At 45.1% G+C, this 12,189-nt stretch overlaps 1 protein-coding gene across 3 annotated transcripts; it reads left to right on the top strand.

Moving 5' to 3' along the window:
• The first annotated feature begins 27 nt into the window (after nucleotides 1–27).
• On the top strand, nucleotides 28–11,094 carry pank4 (pantothenate kinase 4 (inactive)). 3 transcript variants are annotated; one of them, XM_029826586.1, is made up of 21 exons: nucleotides 173–186; nucleotides 565–647; nucleotides 874–918; nucleotides 1,007–1,082; nucleotides 1,759–1,942; nucleotides 2,649–2,741; nucleotides 2,933–3,086; nucleotides 3,803–3,984; nucleotides 4,065–4,146; nucleotides 5,170–5,270; nucleotides 5,979–5,984; nucleotides 6,340–6,495; nucleotides 6,647–6,759; nucleotides 7,779–7,866; nucleotides 8,004–8,155; nucleotides 8,264–8,319; nucleotides 9,069–9,118; nucleotides 9,270–9,374; nucleotides 9,436–9,536; nucleotides 9,871–9,939; nucleotides 10,029–11,094. In XM_029826586.1, exons 5-21 carry the CDS (start codon nucleotides 1,778–1,780, stop codon nucleotides 10,276–10,278), a joined length of 1,923 nt encoding a protein of 640 aa, XP_029682446.1. In that variant the 5' UTR covers nucleotides 173–186; nucleotides 565–647; nucleotides 874–918; nucleotides 1,007–1,082; nucleotides 1,759–1,777; the 3' UTR covers nucleotides 10,279–11,094. The 3 variants fall into 3 exon arrangements, with proteins under 3 accessions (XP_029682445.1, XP_011611908.1, XP_029682446.1); XM_029826585.1 differs by having other exon boundaries at nucleotides 28–186; nucleotides 874–1,082; XM_011613606.2 differs by lacking the exon at nucleotides 5,979–5,984 and having other exon boundaries at nucleotides 28–186; nucleotides 874–1,082.
• Nucleotides 11,095–12,189: the final 1,095 nt, after the last annotated feature.

Below are 12,189 nucleotides of genomic sequence, written 5' to 3'. Positions count from 1 at the left end.
CCCGTGTCCTGATTGGACGAGCGGGGTCACGTGTCCACGCATTTGCGCACACAACATCGAATATGGCGGAAGGCGTTCGGCTTGACGGGACCTCAGGCGGACACACCATGGATAAAAGCATTACTCTGCCCCCCGACGAAATCTTCCGCAACTTGGCGAACGCAAAGCGGTTTGCCATAGACATAGGTAACGATAGCGAACTCTGTCGGAAACACTGCTGACACGTTTCCTTGTGCGTAGCTAATTTGGTAGAACCACCGTGGGTCATCATTTCCATGACTTTAAAGTCAAAGTAAAGCTGCTCACGTTCGTGTTTAAGTTAAGATCCTTCGAGGGCATGCCGTTGACCCGAACGACCCACATCTGATGCCATTTTTGTGTTATCGTGACATGATGGAGATGGTTGTACCAAAAGAAAGCTGCCCAACTTTCCTAAGTAACGAGCGAGCCGTTTGGCTAGTTGCTAGCAAGTTCGATAATCTAATCATTGATAATCTACCAGCAACTTAGAACAATTGTACCATCGTATTATCGGAGATCCTCAGGACTGTTTTGCTTTAACAGGTGGATCTCTCACAAAACTTGCCTACTATTCAACTGTACAACATAAAGTGGCCAAAGTCCGATCTTTCGACCACGCCACCAAGGTAAGTGTTTAAAATGGGACTCGACCCCTCTGCATCCACTAAGATGGAGCTTTGTTCTAGGGTGAAGGAATCACAAGCACGTTTAAAGTGTGCCTCTCCATTTATGCCATGCTTCATCACAATGGAAAGATTTGTGGAATTTTGAAGCAACGTTTCAAGTTAGGAGTCAAAATTTGGGTCACAAAGTAAAGATTTTACAACTCACATCTGTCTGTCTGTGTCCTAGGAGGCATCCAGCGACAAACTGTATGAAATATCCGTGCAGGAAGAGGTCACACCACGTTTACACTTTATCAAATTTGAAAATGCCTATATTGAAACATGCTTGGACTTCATCAAGGATCATTTGGTCAACACAGAAACCAAAGATATCAAAGCCACAGGTGGAGGAGCACACAAGTTTAAGGAGCTCATTGAGAGGAAACTTGGACTCAAGTGAGTATCAGCTTGAAGTCTCGGGTGCTCTGCAGATGTTGCGTGCATGAGGTGAACAGGGAGAGCCATTCTGGGATGTTTCAGATATATTTACTAGCGTGAACAAACGCCTCTTTACTGGTTTTTCAATGGTTTCTTAGAGAAACATCAGCTATCGGTTCCAAAATCTGCGCAGGTTTTAACAGACCATTTACTTACACCAACTTTACCATGTCTTTTATTTACACTCATAATAAAGCTCACAACATTCCAGAAATGAAAAAAAAAAAAATGGTTCTGGCAACCCACCATCCCCCCGCCTTCACTGTTTACTGGGTGTTTTTTATGGGTGTTGGACTCCAACAACATCACAAAGTTCAAGCACACTGCTCAGCATGTTATGCTAGTACTATTAGTGACAGTAATGGAGGCCCATCATGGCAGAAAACAACAGGCATTTCATGATGTCCAAGTATTAAAAAGACTGAATCTGTAAAAATGCAAAGTTCAGACCTTACCCAGTAAATGAAAGGCGAATGGCTACAGTCTACACCAGATGATTTAGCTGAAGTCTAACATGGCCATCCAGGAAAACGCGCAGTCTCCTGTCATGCTTTCTGTGCTCGGCTCAGTTCTACAGGGCACCTGTCCTGGCTGCAGGTGTTTGAAATGTAAAACACTTTTTATATTATGGCAGAGTGGATAAAGAAGATGAGATGACCTGCCTGATCAAGGGCTGTAACTTTGTGCTGAAGAACATACCTCACGAGGCTTTTGTGTATGCCAAGCACGCTGATTCAGAGTTCCGTTTTCAGACGACTCAGCCAGACATCTTCCCGTACCTTCTGGTCAACATTGGCTCTGGAGTGTCAATTGTCAAGGTAACAACTTCAGTGTTTTCCTTCTGTTATGTTGACCAGTCTGTTTATATCCTTGCAATTATGCGATATGTAGCTCACATTTATCTCATGATTCATTCAACGTTACAAAATACTGCGGGCTGGGGACACAAGAGAGGATTTGCAAGTGCGATTTTTATTTAAAAAAAAAAAAAGCCGGCTGACGCTATACGACTTGGTTAAACGGGAAGACCAGGCAGTCGAGGGCTGGTTCAGACGAGATCGATGATAAGCACGTATTCAAACAAGACCACTGATGCCCGCAACTAGCGGCTCTGGCACAAGACACGTTGAAAAGATACCATAACTGCAAGAGGTCGTTCTGCAGAGGTCATGTTGGGCTCCAGCCGGATCCATTTGCCACGGCTACCAGCGGTTTTGGAGCAGTAAAATAATGGTTTTGATGCCAGACACTTTAGGATGAGTCCCCAGCCTCATTAATATTATGCTACGGTCTAAAAATGATTGAAATGAGAGAGTCCAGACACAAGAGTGTTTTAACCCATCTGACCTGGCTCCTTATTGTCTTTGATAGAACTTGGTAACCAAAGTTATCTCAGCTGTAGACGTTCTGCCCAATTTTAGTGTCATGCAGGATAATGAGCAGCTAAAGTACGTTCTTGTTAAAACGACAGGATTTCTCTGTTTGACTAAGGCAGGGTTCTGGTTCTGTTCTCATTCTCAACAGGTTGAATCGGAGGACAACTTTGAAAGAATAGGTGGAAGTTCTATTGGTGGAGGAACGTTTTGGGGCCTCGGAGCCTTGCTCACGAAAACAAAGGTGTTTAAAATAACTTGGATTTCCAGTATCATAGTACAGTGGACGGAGGAGTGTACAGTACAGTGCTGCACACTCCTGACTCTATTTTCTGTTTACATCAAAGTCGCTGAAGTAAAGGCACTCTTGTTCTGTTTGCTTTAGTTTGTGCCCATATCCGCACCTCGTAAACACGACTCTTTCCTGTTCTGCAGAGGTTCGATGAGTTGCTTCAGCTGGCATCAAAGGGGCAGCACACAAGTGTCGATATGCTGGTCAAAGATATTTACGGAGGCTCGTACGCGTCTCTCGGCTTGACGGGAGATCTCATTGCCAGCAGTTTTGGAAAGTCTGCTACTGCTGACAGAGGTATCACTGAAATATATTGCTTCTTTCAGATTTCTTTTTGATTAAAATAGAAGAATCACAGCCGGGTATTTGATCAAAAGTGAAATTTTGTGGTGCTAAGTTACTGTCGTACCCTCAGTTCTGCTCAACGAGCCGCTACCCATCACCCCGCTTTGACCCCTGCAGCTTATAGAGCGATGCAGCTCATTTATGGATTTTTAGGACTTCCTCACTCGCTCCACCGGGATAAATCAATTTTTCTGAATCTGAATGAGTATTTCCGGCCATCAGAGGGCGCTCTAGCAGCGCACGAGCAAGACCAGAGGTCGAAGAGCTTCGGCGAGGAGACGCCGGTTTAATCGGGTTTGGTCATGGCTAACACGGGAAGAAATGCTGACGGTGCAGCTTTTAGGTGAAAGGCTAACGGCCAACAGCTGGTTTTACAGCTGTGTTGCTGCCGCGTTTAGGAAGGAAACATTTCACATCATCCCTCTGTGGACCATCAAGAGCTCATGGTTCAAAGTGGCCTCCTACAGTCTGCTGCACTCTATAGTTTATTCCCTTTATAGGAACTTATGGTTTTTTTTCCTTTAGTGGATCTATTTTATTATCTGTTTTTTTTAGGAGATATCAAAATGCCACCTATGACAAACCCCTTTCACATTTAAAAGTTTTGTTTTCTTGATTCACTGATGTATATTCCTGATCAAGAACTGTAACTGTGCTTTTAATTTTAGAATTTTCCAAAGAAGACATGAGCAAAAGTTTACTGCACATGATCAGCAACGACATCGGGCAGCTGGCTTGCCTTTACGCCAAGCTCCACAACCTGTCTCGAGTCTACTTTGGAGGCTTCTTTATTCGAGGACACCCCGTCACCATGCACACCATCACTTACAGCATCAACTTCTTCACTAAGGCAAGCTTCAGTCATGCCGTGATGCTCTGCTACTGACGGGTATTAGTTTAGCATTTTGATGGTTTGTTTGGGCATTCTAGGGTGAAGTTCAGGCCTTGTTCCTCAGGCACGAAGGCTACCTGGGAGCCATTGGAGCCTTTCTCAAAGGAGCAGAAAAGGACAGTGAGTGTGTGTAGGCGGCTTGAATGAAGTCTAGAAGTGCATTCATATGCATTTGTATATTCCCTATATGATTAGATTTTTGAGTATCCCCCTTTGTTGGAACACATCAACATCTTATCCCAAGTTTAGAAAGGTTTCCTGGTTTCTGACAGCCTCCACTAGCTAAACTAGCTTCATCTTTTTTTTTTCTCTAATTAGAGTTAAACATAAATATTTGGATTGGGGGAAAGCATTGAAATGCTGACCTGTCAATCAACAGGCTGTACCATGCTGGTCGTTGCTGCCTTCTGTTGCTATAAATAACTTGATATTAATACAATATTACCATTTAAAACCTTGCAAGAAGGCACAGTGATTTGTCCAAAATATCACCGCTAGAAGCCATTTTGTCAATCAGATGGTAAGTAGGGATTTGAAGGACCAGGTTTTCCTGTGCTAATGTAAATGCAGCATCCGAACTTTGGTCATAACTGCAATACCTGCGTCCATGGAGTTACCGTGTGTTTGTGGCCACAGTCAAAACAGCTAAAAACACGTTTGACTCTGCTTTATGAGGCTCATCTCATCAAGAAAAGCTCAGCCAGTTTGTTTGAACGGGTTCACAGTAGTAAAGCAGAGACGATGACCTGAATGCATCTCAATTGTGCTATAAAATGTAATTTTTCCTGGAATTATACTCTGAAGACAAAGGCATCACACCCATCTAGTCATGGCAGTGAAGCTTATCCCTGGGCATATAGGGGAAAATAAAATGCCACGTTAGGACACAGGTGATTTAGCTCAGAGACGGCTGGTCTGAAAAAACCCAGTTTCACTTTCCCGCCCATTACACAAGATCTTAGGTTTGGACATCATCATCATGTTGGCAGACAAAGCAACCAACAGAGAGAAATCAGGGAGGAACATCTGTAACCTGGCAGAAGCTTGATTTCCTCTGCAGTCAGGGGAGGAAGCCTAAAGAGGACCTATAGATTTTTAATAAGGGTGCACATTGTACGGCCTTCAAACATCTTCCTCTTCCAGATCCAAACCAGTACAGCTGGGGGGAGAATTACGCAGGAAGCTCTGGCCTGATGAGTGTCTCACCTGACATGAACCCAATGCAGCGCGCTCGCAGCGGAACGGTGAGTCTGACAAGGCGCTGCAGACGAGTCCCCTTCCTCTGCCGTGCTGCCACTTTCTCCTGTCAATTCCAGCGGTTACATGCATAAACATCACCGGGTTGTCCCCCCCCCCTTCCCGGTCAAACAACTGATTATCTTGTGTCTTACGCTGGTCGGAGGTGTGGTGAGCAAATGTGTCTCGATAATCGACCCCGAAATGGTGCCGGCCGGCCGGCCATCACAGCGATAAACCGTGTCCAATACTTAGGATATTTATGCTTGGGGCGTGGGGAAGACCGAGCACTCCCGCGTCCCCACTCTGGATTGGGGCATGCACGGAATGTAGCCAATCAGAAGTGAGCTGACTCCTGAGCAAGGACGATGCGGACCGGCGCGCTCCGGCTGCCTCCAGGCTTTCATCTTTCCTTGTGCGCCCTCTTCCCTCTTGCCTCTTGTGTGTTTCCGATTGCCGTGTTTCATCTTCGAGAGTTCTGGCTCATTAGTCGAGGTTCTAGACCCGTTCTAGAGTGTGAGAGCGCAGCCCCGACAGCACCAGCTAAACGCTCCAGGTAGGGTGAGGCTTAGCCGCTCCTCCTGTGTGCACCCCTCCTCAGATTGCCTTGGCACTCCTACCCCTCACAAACCTTCCACGCTGTTGGATGCATTTTGTCTCATTGCCATTAATGTTTCTTTCCATCTCTTCTCCACACACACCTATCTCTCCATCAGTTTCCTGTAAGTACCTCTGTTTGCTCGCCTCTGTTTCTTTGGTTTTTTTGCTTTGAACTGCTGCTGATTTCAGCCTTAATCCAACTGGAGGAACCAAAGACATTTGGTTAAATCGGCTTCTCCAGGCTGAGTTTTGGTGTCAGTGTTTGACACTTGCTGGCATCGCTGGAGTATTTGAAACTAACGTGTGTTAGAATCAGCTAACACCTTTTTGTGAGTTTCCTTTCTTTCTTGGTTTCGGGCTATGGGTCCAGAAAGCAGACCCACCTCCTCTACAGGATTATTATTCACTCTCTGACTCCAGTAACCAGTTGTCCCTTTGCTGGATAAGAGTTTGCAGTTCCTTTCTCTCTGCTCCTAGTTCGACATGCTGGAGATGGACCGTTTAGAGAGGCAGCTGGTTAATTTGCCGCTCCTGTTAGACCCATCGTCGTACGTGCCTGACACCGTGGACCTCACCGAGGATGCTTTGGCCCGTGAATATTGGCTCTACTGCTTCGAAGAGGCTCTCGATGGGGTAGAATTTTCTATTTGTATTTGTATTTCTATGTTATTCTGGCTGTTTCAAAATCAGGTTGAAACGAAGGTAAAAATGGTGGCGTTGGGGATCGTGTGGACCACCGAGGTTGTGACCCTCGAGGTCTTCTGCTCTTGTTTCTCCTGGACAGGTGGTGAAAAGAGCTGTAGCAAGCCAGCCTGACACGCAGGAGGCCGCAGAGAGAGCTGAGAAGTTCAGTCAGAAGTACCGCCACAAGCTTCAGACACTCCGCCATCAGCCTTTGTGAGTTTCTCTTGACTTTGTTGGTGCATGTGGGGTCTTTTGGGCTCTGTGATTTACAGCTGTAGTAAGTGAATGCATTTTTGCATCCATTGTAATTAGACGTAAAATACAGGAATTTGCCATCAGGCTGTCGTGTCAGTTGACCCTTTGCTAAGTCCCGCTCAAAGATGAAAAATACATCACCAAAGGCAAGAATGAGAGATGTGGAACATGTTTTAAAGGGTGCAGAAGACCTCACTCACAGCAGAATGCATCCAAGTAAGATGCTAATGCTAAATAGCGCACAGTTGTTAGCTACATACAGCAGTAGAATATAAATGAAAACTGACCAGTGTGTAGCTGTGTAGCACTTGAGGCTAAACATGTATAACAGATAAATATACATCTAATGCATTGACCAAGCCCATGATATGGGAACAAGATCCTCCACTAAATAGAAAACAGGTCAGATCCTGAAAACCAGAGGTAGTCATTTCATTTTAAGATAAAACAATATTTGGACTGATGCAGGAAGGTTCTTGCTCGTTTCTCCATTTGTTCATCAAGACGTGGAGGTGGCTGAATATCCATCGCCCTCTTTGGCAACATTCCTCTGAAGGACGGTGCTTGGACGGTCCTTTCTCACTCGTCCCAAACTGAAACTTACTGTTACTCCATAAAATCCATTGGGAAAAAAAGCCATTGAAATGGCTGAGTAATCCAACTATATGTGCCGGTGGGAATGAACCCATGAGGAAACCTTGCCAGCCATGGCGATTGTAACCATGGAAGGGGGGGGGGGGGGGGGGCTTTGCAAAGGGTCGCTGAACACAAACTGGGTGAATTCCCAGTTGTACTTAATCACACATTCCAGCCTTTTGGCAACTTGGATCACAACTTGCAGCATCCGAGTTTCAGGTCAATATCCGAAAGTGATGTGATTACGCAATAGGCTCTGTCAATCATGAGGAGGAACTGCTGCGCCCCCTTGTGGGCCTGTCTCTCTCTGGCTAATGTAGAGTGCTTCTCTTCTCACCTAGTGCTTATGGATCCCTCACCGTCAGAAGTCTCTTAGACACGAGGGAACACTGTTTAAATGAATTCAACTTTCCTGATCCCTACTCGAAGGTCTGACCACAATCCATCAAACTTTTGTCTCTTGTCATTTGCCTAACCTTCTAGTCTGGTGGTGTCGGAACTTGTTTCTGTCTCTGCTTTTATCGGGCACCTGCCAATGTTGCGTTTTGTGTGTTTTCCTGTTGAAGATTAAACAGAAGGAGAACGATGGGGCTCTCAAGTACTACCTGAAGGCCGTGAAGGCCCTGGAGCAGCTGGACTGGAAGGAGCGGCAGTTTGCTCTGGTCAGGGGCCTTTTGGCTGGGAACGTGTTTGACTGGGGAGCCAAAGCCGTGTCGGAGTGAGTCACATTCAGGACTTCATGTCCCGAGAGCAGGCGTCTCCCCGACGCCACGGGTGGAGCGTGTGGCTGCAAACACCTGACCTGCCTCTTCTCTTTTGCATCTAGCGTCCTTGAATCGGATCCTGAGTTCGGGTTCGAGGAAGCTAAACAACAGTTGGAAGGTATCCGAACGGCGCTTTCACACACTCATGGAACGTCTTTTCCCTGATTTATTCTGATATCGACAATTTATTCCTTTGATAGCAACTCAACTTCTCCTGTTTCGTCCGTTTTGCGCATTAGCTCAGATTAGCATTGCAGTCTGCTTGTTACGAATTTTGGCCTTCGTTTATTTCGTTGAATTTGTTTTCTGTGGACTGTCGGAGGGCCCCCCTACATGAGCCTGGTCCTGCTCAAGGTTTCTTCCTGTTAAAGGGGAGTTTTTCCTTGCCACTGTTGCTTGTCTGGGGTCAGGCCCTGGGATTCTGGAAAGTGCCTTGAAACAATTTTGATTGTATAAGACGCTATATGAATAAAGATTGATTTGATTTAAGTAAATTTGAAAGGAAGCAATTCCTTTTTAAAGCCTTTTAAGTTTTTTTTCTGCAATCAGTTATCTCAGTAAGTAAAATCTCTAATTTAATAGTTTACACACTTTTTTGCTTATTACAACTAATAAAAGAACATGAACTTGTGTAAATGTTGCTCAAGGGAGACGTGCTCATGCAAGTAACAGCGTACGGTTTGTAGTGGTGGTTTTTTTTAAATGGTTTTACTTTAAGTTGGATTTATTTTCTACTTACATGGTTAAACACAGGCCTGTCAGAGAGGTGCTTATAACATGAGGCAGCTCATGTTATAAGCACCTCTCTGATGATTGAAAACAGCTTTCTAGCACTCATATCAATACAGTTTGTTTGTTTTCCTTCAGAGCGACCTTGGCTAGTGGACACTTTTGAGCAGTGGCTCGAGAGGCTAAAGGTTAGTTCTTTTTGTAGCTCTTAATTTTCTTCTTAAATTAAACGGATTTATATTTTAGGTAATTGTCATCTCATCTTTGTTTGCACCTTGAGGAAAAATAGCATGGAAGCCTTGTTTGTGGCTCAGCGATCTGTGGTGTTTTCTCTTCCAGGGGCCTCCTCACAAGTGCGCCTTGTTCTTTGTAGATAACAGTGGAGTAGACATCATTCTCGGGGTTATGCCTTTTGTCAGAGAACTCTTGTTCAGGGGAACAGAGGTGAGGCGTTTAAAGTTTTCTGCTGGATCAAATATTCATTCTAAATCGTATCTTCTTGCAGGTGGTGCTGGCGAGCAACTCGGGGCCAGCTTTGAACGATGTAACCAATGGTGAACTGCAGATACTGACAGAAAGACTCGCTGCAATGGACCCAGTTATAGAGTGAGTGAGGACAGGAACGGAGGCCGTGTTTATACGTTGCCAACGGAAACGGAGGTGGTTTTCTGTGTTTACACGGAGACTCGTAAAGGATTGAAAATGCTGTAGTGAGCATGCGAGGCCAGTAGATGGCGTGGTTTGGCGGAATGATGGTGATATCAATACAGCAAAACCACATTTTGCTGGGCGAGTGAACACAAGCCCAGCACAGTAAGCAGCACACCCGTTGCACACGCGACCTCGCCGTTTTCGATGGTTTTCTCTGTTGTTTGAATGTGTATTTTCCAGGACTTGAGTTGACAGCACAGCACCCAACAGAAATCTTTGTGTCATTTAGGACTGGCCTCAGAGATGAGCGCTTAACGCTGGTCCAGAGTGGCTCCAGTTCCCCCTGTTTGGATCTCAGGTTTGAGTTCAGACATCAACATCTCCTTGATTGTTTTGTTAATGTCATTCTTAGTAATCTCACGTCGATATTATTTTCTCTACTTGCAGCCGACTGGACAAAGAGCTGGCAATGGTGGTGCGGGAACGTCAGACTGACTTGGTGATTATTGAGGGAATGGGTCGGGCGATTCATACAAACTACTACGCCATGTTCAGCTGTGAGAGCCTTAAGATGGCGGTAATCAAAAACGCATGGTTAGCCGACCGTCTGGGAGGCAAGCTCTTTAGCGTTGTCTTCAAGTACGAGGTACCATCTGAAAAACCTAGCCAGCCTTCCGCTGCACTGACAAGATCCTAAACTAGGACTTTGACCCGTACCTGTGACCATACACGCTCCCACAACACAGAGAAGGTGGCACGTCAAACACTTTTAAAAGTCTTACTTTTCAATTTTAAAAGGGTTTGTTGTCACAGACCACTTCACGATTTTCTACAACACTTTAGGATGCTAACGTCATCGCGCGGAGTCACTCATGGAACAAAGGCTTTTTCCACTTCAAATGAAAGGTAGACACTGAAAAGGGTTTTATTTGGACATAGAGCTGCCTAAACACGGTTGTTTATCTATACCAGCAAATCGGATTCTTCATATTTGATGTGATTCAGAGCGAAAGTCGGAGCAGTCACTCCCTCCAGCAGTAGCACGGGTCCAAATGTGATTAATGCCACGATCTTAAAAGGATCCACTCATTTATAGCTGCCTAAACTGCCAATTGGGAATGAGCCGGTCACCATCGCGCCTGGTTCTGAGGGAGGCTTGGTCCTCCAACAATAGAGTTGTCCACACGGTGGCAGTGTTGTCCCGAGTAAAGTTGGAATTGCTGGACAATAAAGTAAAATACTCTCTTCTTAAGGTAAAGTTAATACCCTTTCACAGTCAGACTTACCTATACATCTAATTAAATGACATCAACTGTCATTTGGTTTGAATGTTCTAACACCACCACTTCAAACACTTTCCTATTGGGACTTGAGCAGATGTGAAGTACTTTGGATGTGTTATTGTGGACTGGAGCTGCATTGCAATACTGTCATGGAATATGCACATACTTGTGATATAAAGTTCTATGTGTATGTCTAATAAATATATAAAAAAAGCTTTGCATTACTTGGAGTAAGCAGTGGAACACAAGTTTGTGACATCTCATCTTCAGATTGTTTTTAAAAGCCCAAATGGGCCACACTGCTCTTGGGTTAGCTGCAACATCTATTACCGTTTATTCACCAACTTTGAATTTGGCATATTAAAATCAGGACAAAGAAAAGTTCCAAGAGGGTAAATCATATCGGATTTATATTTGTGGAGCATTACGATGTTTATATTACTAAAACATAAAAAGCTCATTCACGCTGTGGCCGGAGTAGCTGGATTACTGGACCAAGTCCTCATATTTCATGGATTCCAGACCTGTGCAGTCCAGCTCTGATGGGCTTTGATCCCAGCATGGAACTGGGTGCCAGTTGCATCTGTGGGGTGAAACCGCAGCCTCGTGGCAGGCAGGAGGGCCAGGGGTGCGTTTCAAGGCTGTGATCTCGCTGAAGCTTCCGGACTAAAAAGAAGCCATGTGCAGAAATCTCCCGTTGTGATTCATCCTTTAAACAACCATGTTGGATCTATGCGTCGAGTGGAGACGCTGGTGACCAGTTTGAATCCCAGCCAGGTGGATGCAACATCAAGGATGGAGTTGCCTTCAGAAGTGAATTAAAGCAACATTGTCGGTGTCATTCAAGGCCGGTGATACTCATTCAGCATCAGATTAGATTTTCTTAGCTTGGAAGCTAATTGTGACGTCATCGTTCTGGGTTTGCCAAACAGCTCTTTAAAAAAAAATCACATTTCTAATGAGGGGCTTTTGTGGCTCAGTCTGTAGGGGGCTGGGCTGAGATCAGTTCAAGTTCTATAACTGAGAAGAGTTCTGGTAGTAGGAGGCAGTGCCAGGACATTTCCGGAGCGCTGCCGAGGTACCATCGAGCAAGGTACTAAACCCCCAGATCGTGCCCTGGAGGAGCTGGAGTCCTGCCTGTGCCCACATGCAGCGGGGATGGGCTCAATCACCCTCCCCGCGACTCTGAAAGGGATCAAACAAATAAAAAGGACAAAAGTAAATCTAATAATATTTCATTCAATTGCTCAAGGGAAATAAATTTGTTGGCATCCGAATAAGTTATTTTTTAGTATAAGTGGGGAAGAGCCATCAAAGGTCGGTGT

Source organism: Takifugu rubripes, chromosome 19, assembly GCF_901000725.2.
Source record: "Takifugu rubripes chromosome 19, fTakRub1.2, whole genome shotgun sequence".
Classification (NCBI taxonomy): Eukaryota; Metazoa; Chordata; class Actinopteri; order Tetraodontiformes; family Tetraodontidae; genus Takifugu; species Takifugu rubripes.
This window is presented reverse-complemented; position numbering and strand designations above follow the sequence as displayed.

Coding starts and splice junctions, on each gene's coding strand:
- pank4 (XM_029826585.1), top strand. CDS start 63: ATGGCGGAAGGCGTTCGGCTTGACGGGACCTCAGGCGGACACACCATG. Junction 3,985..4,064: donor GCATCAACTTCTTCACTAAG/GCAAGCTTCAGT, acceptor TGGGCATTCTAG/GGTGAAGTTCAGGCCTTGTT. Junction 4,147..5,169: donor CAAAGGAGCAGAAAAGGACA/GTGAGTGTGTGT, acceptor TTCCTCTTCCAG/ATCCAAACCAGTACAGCTGG.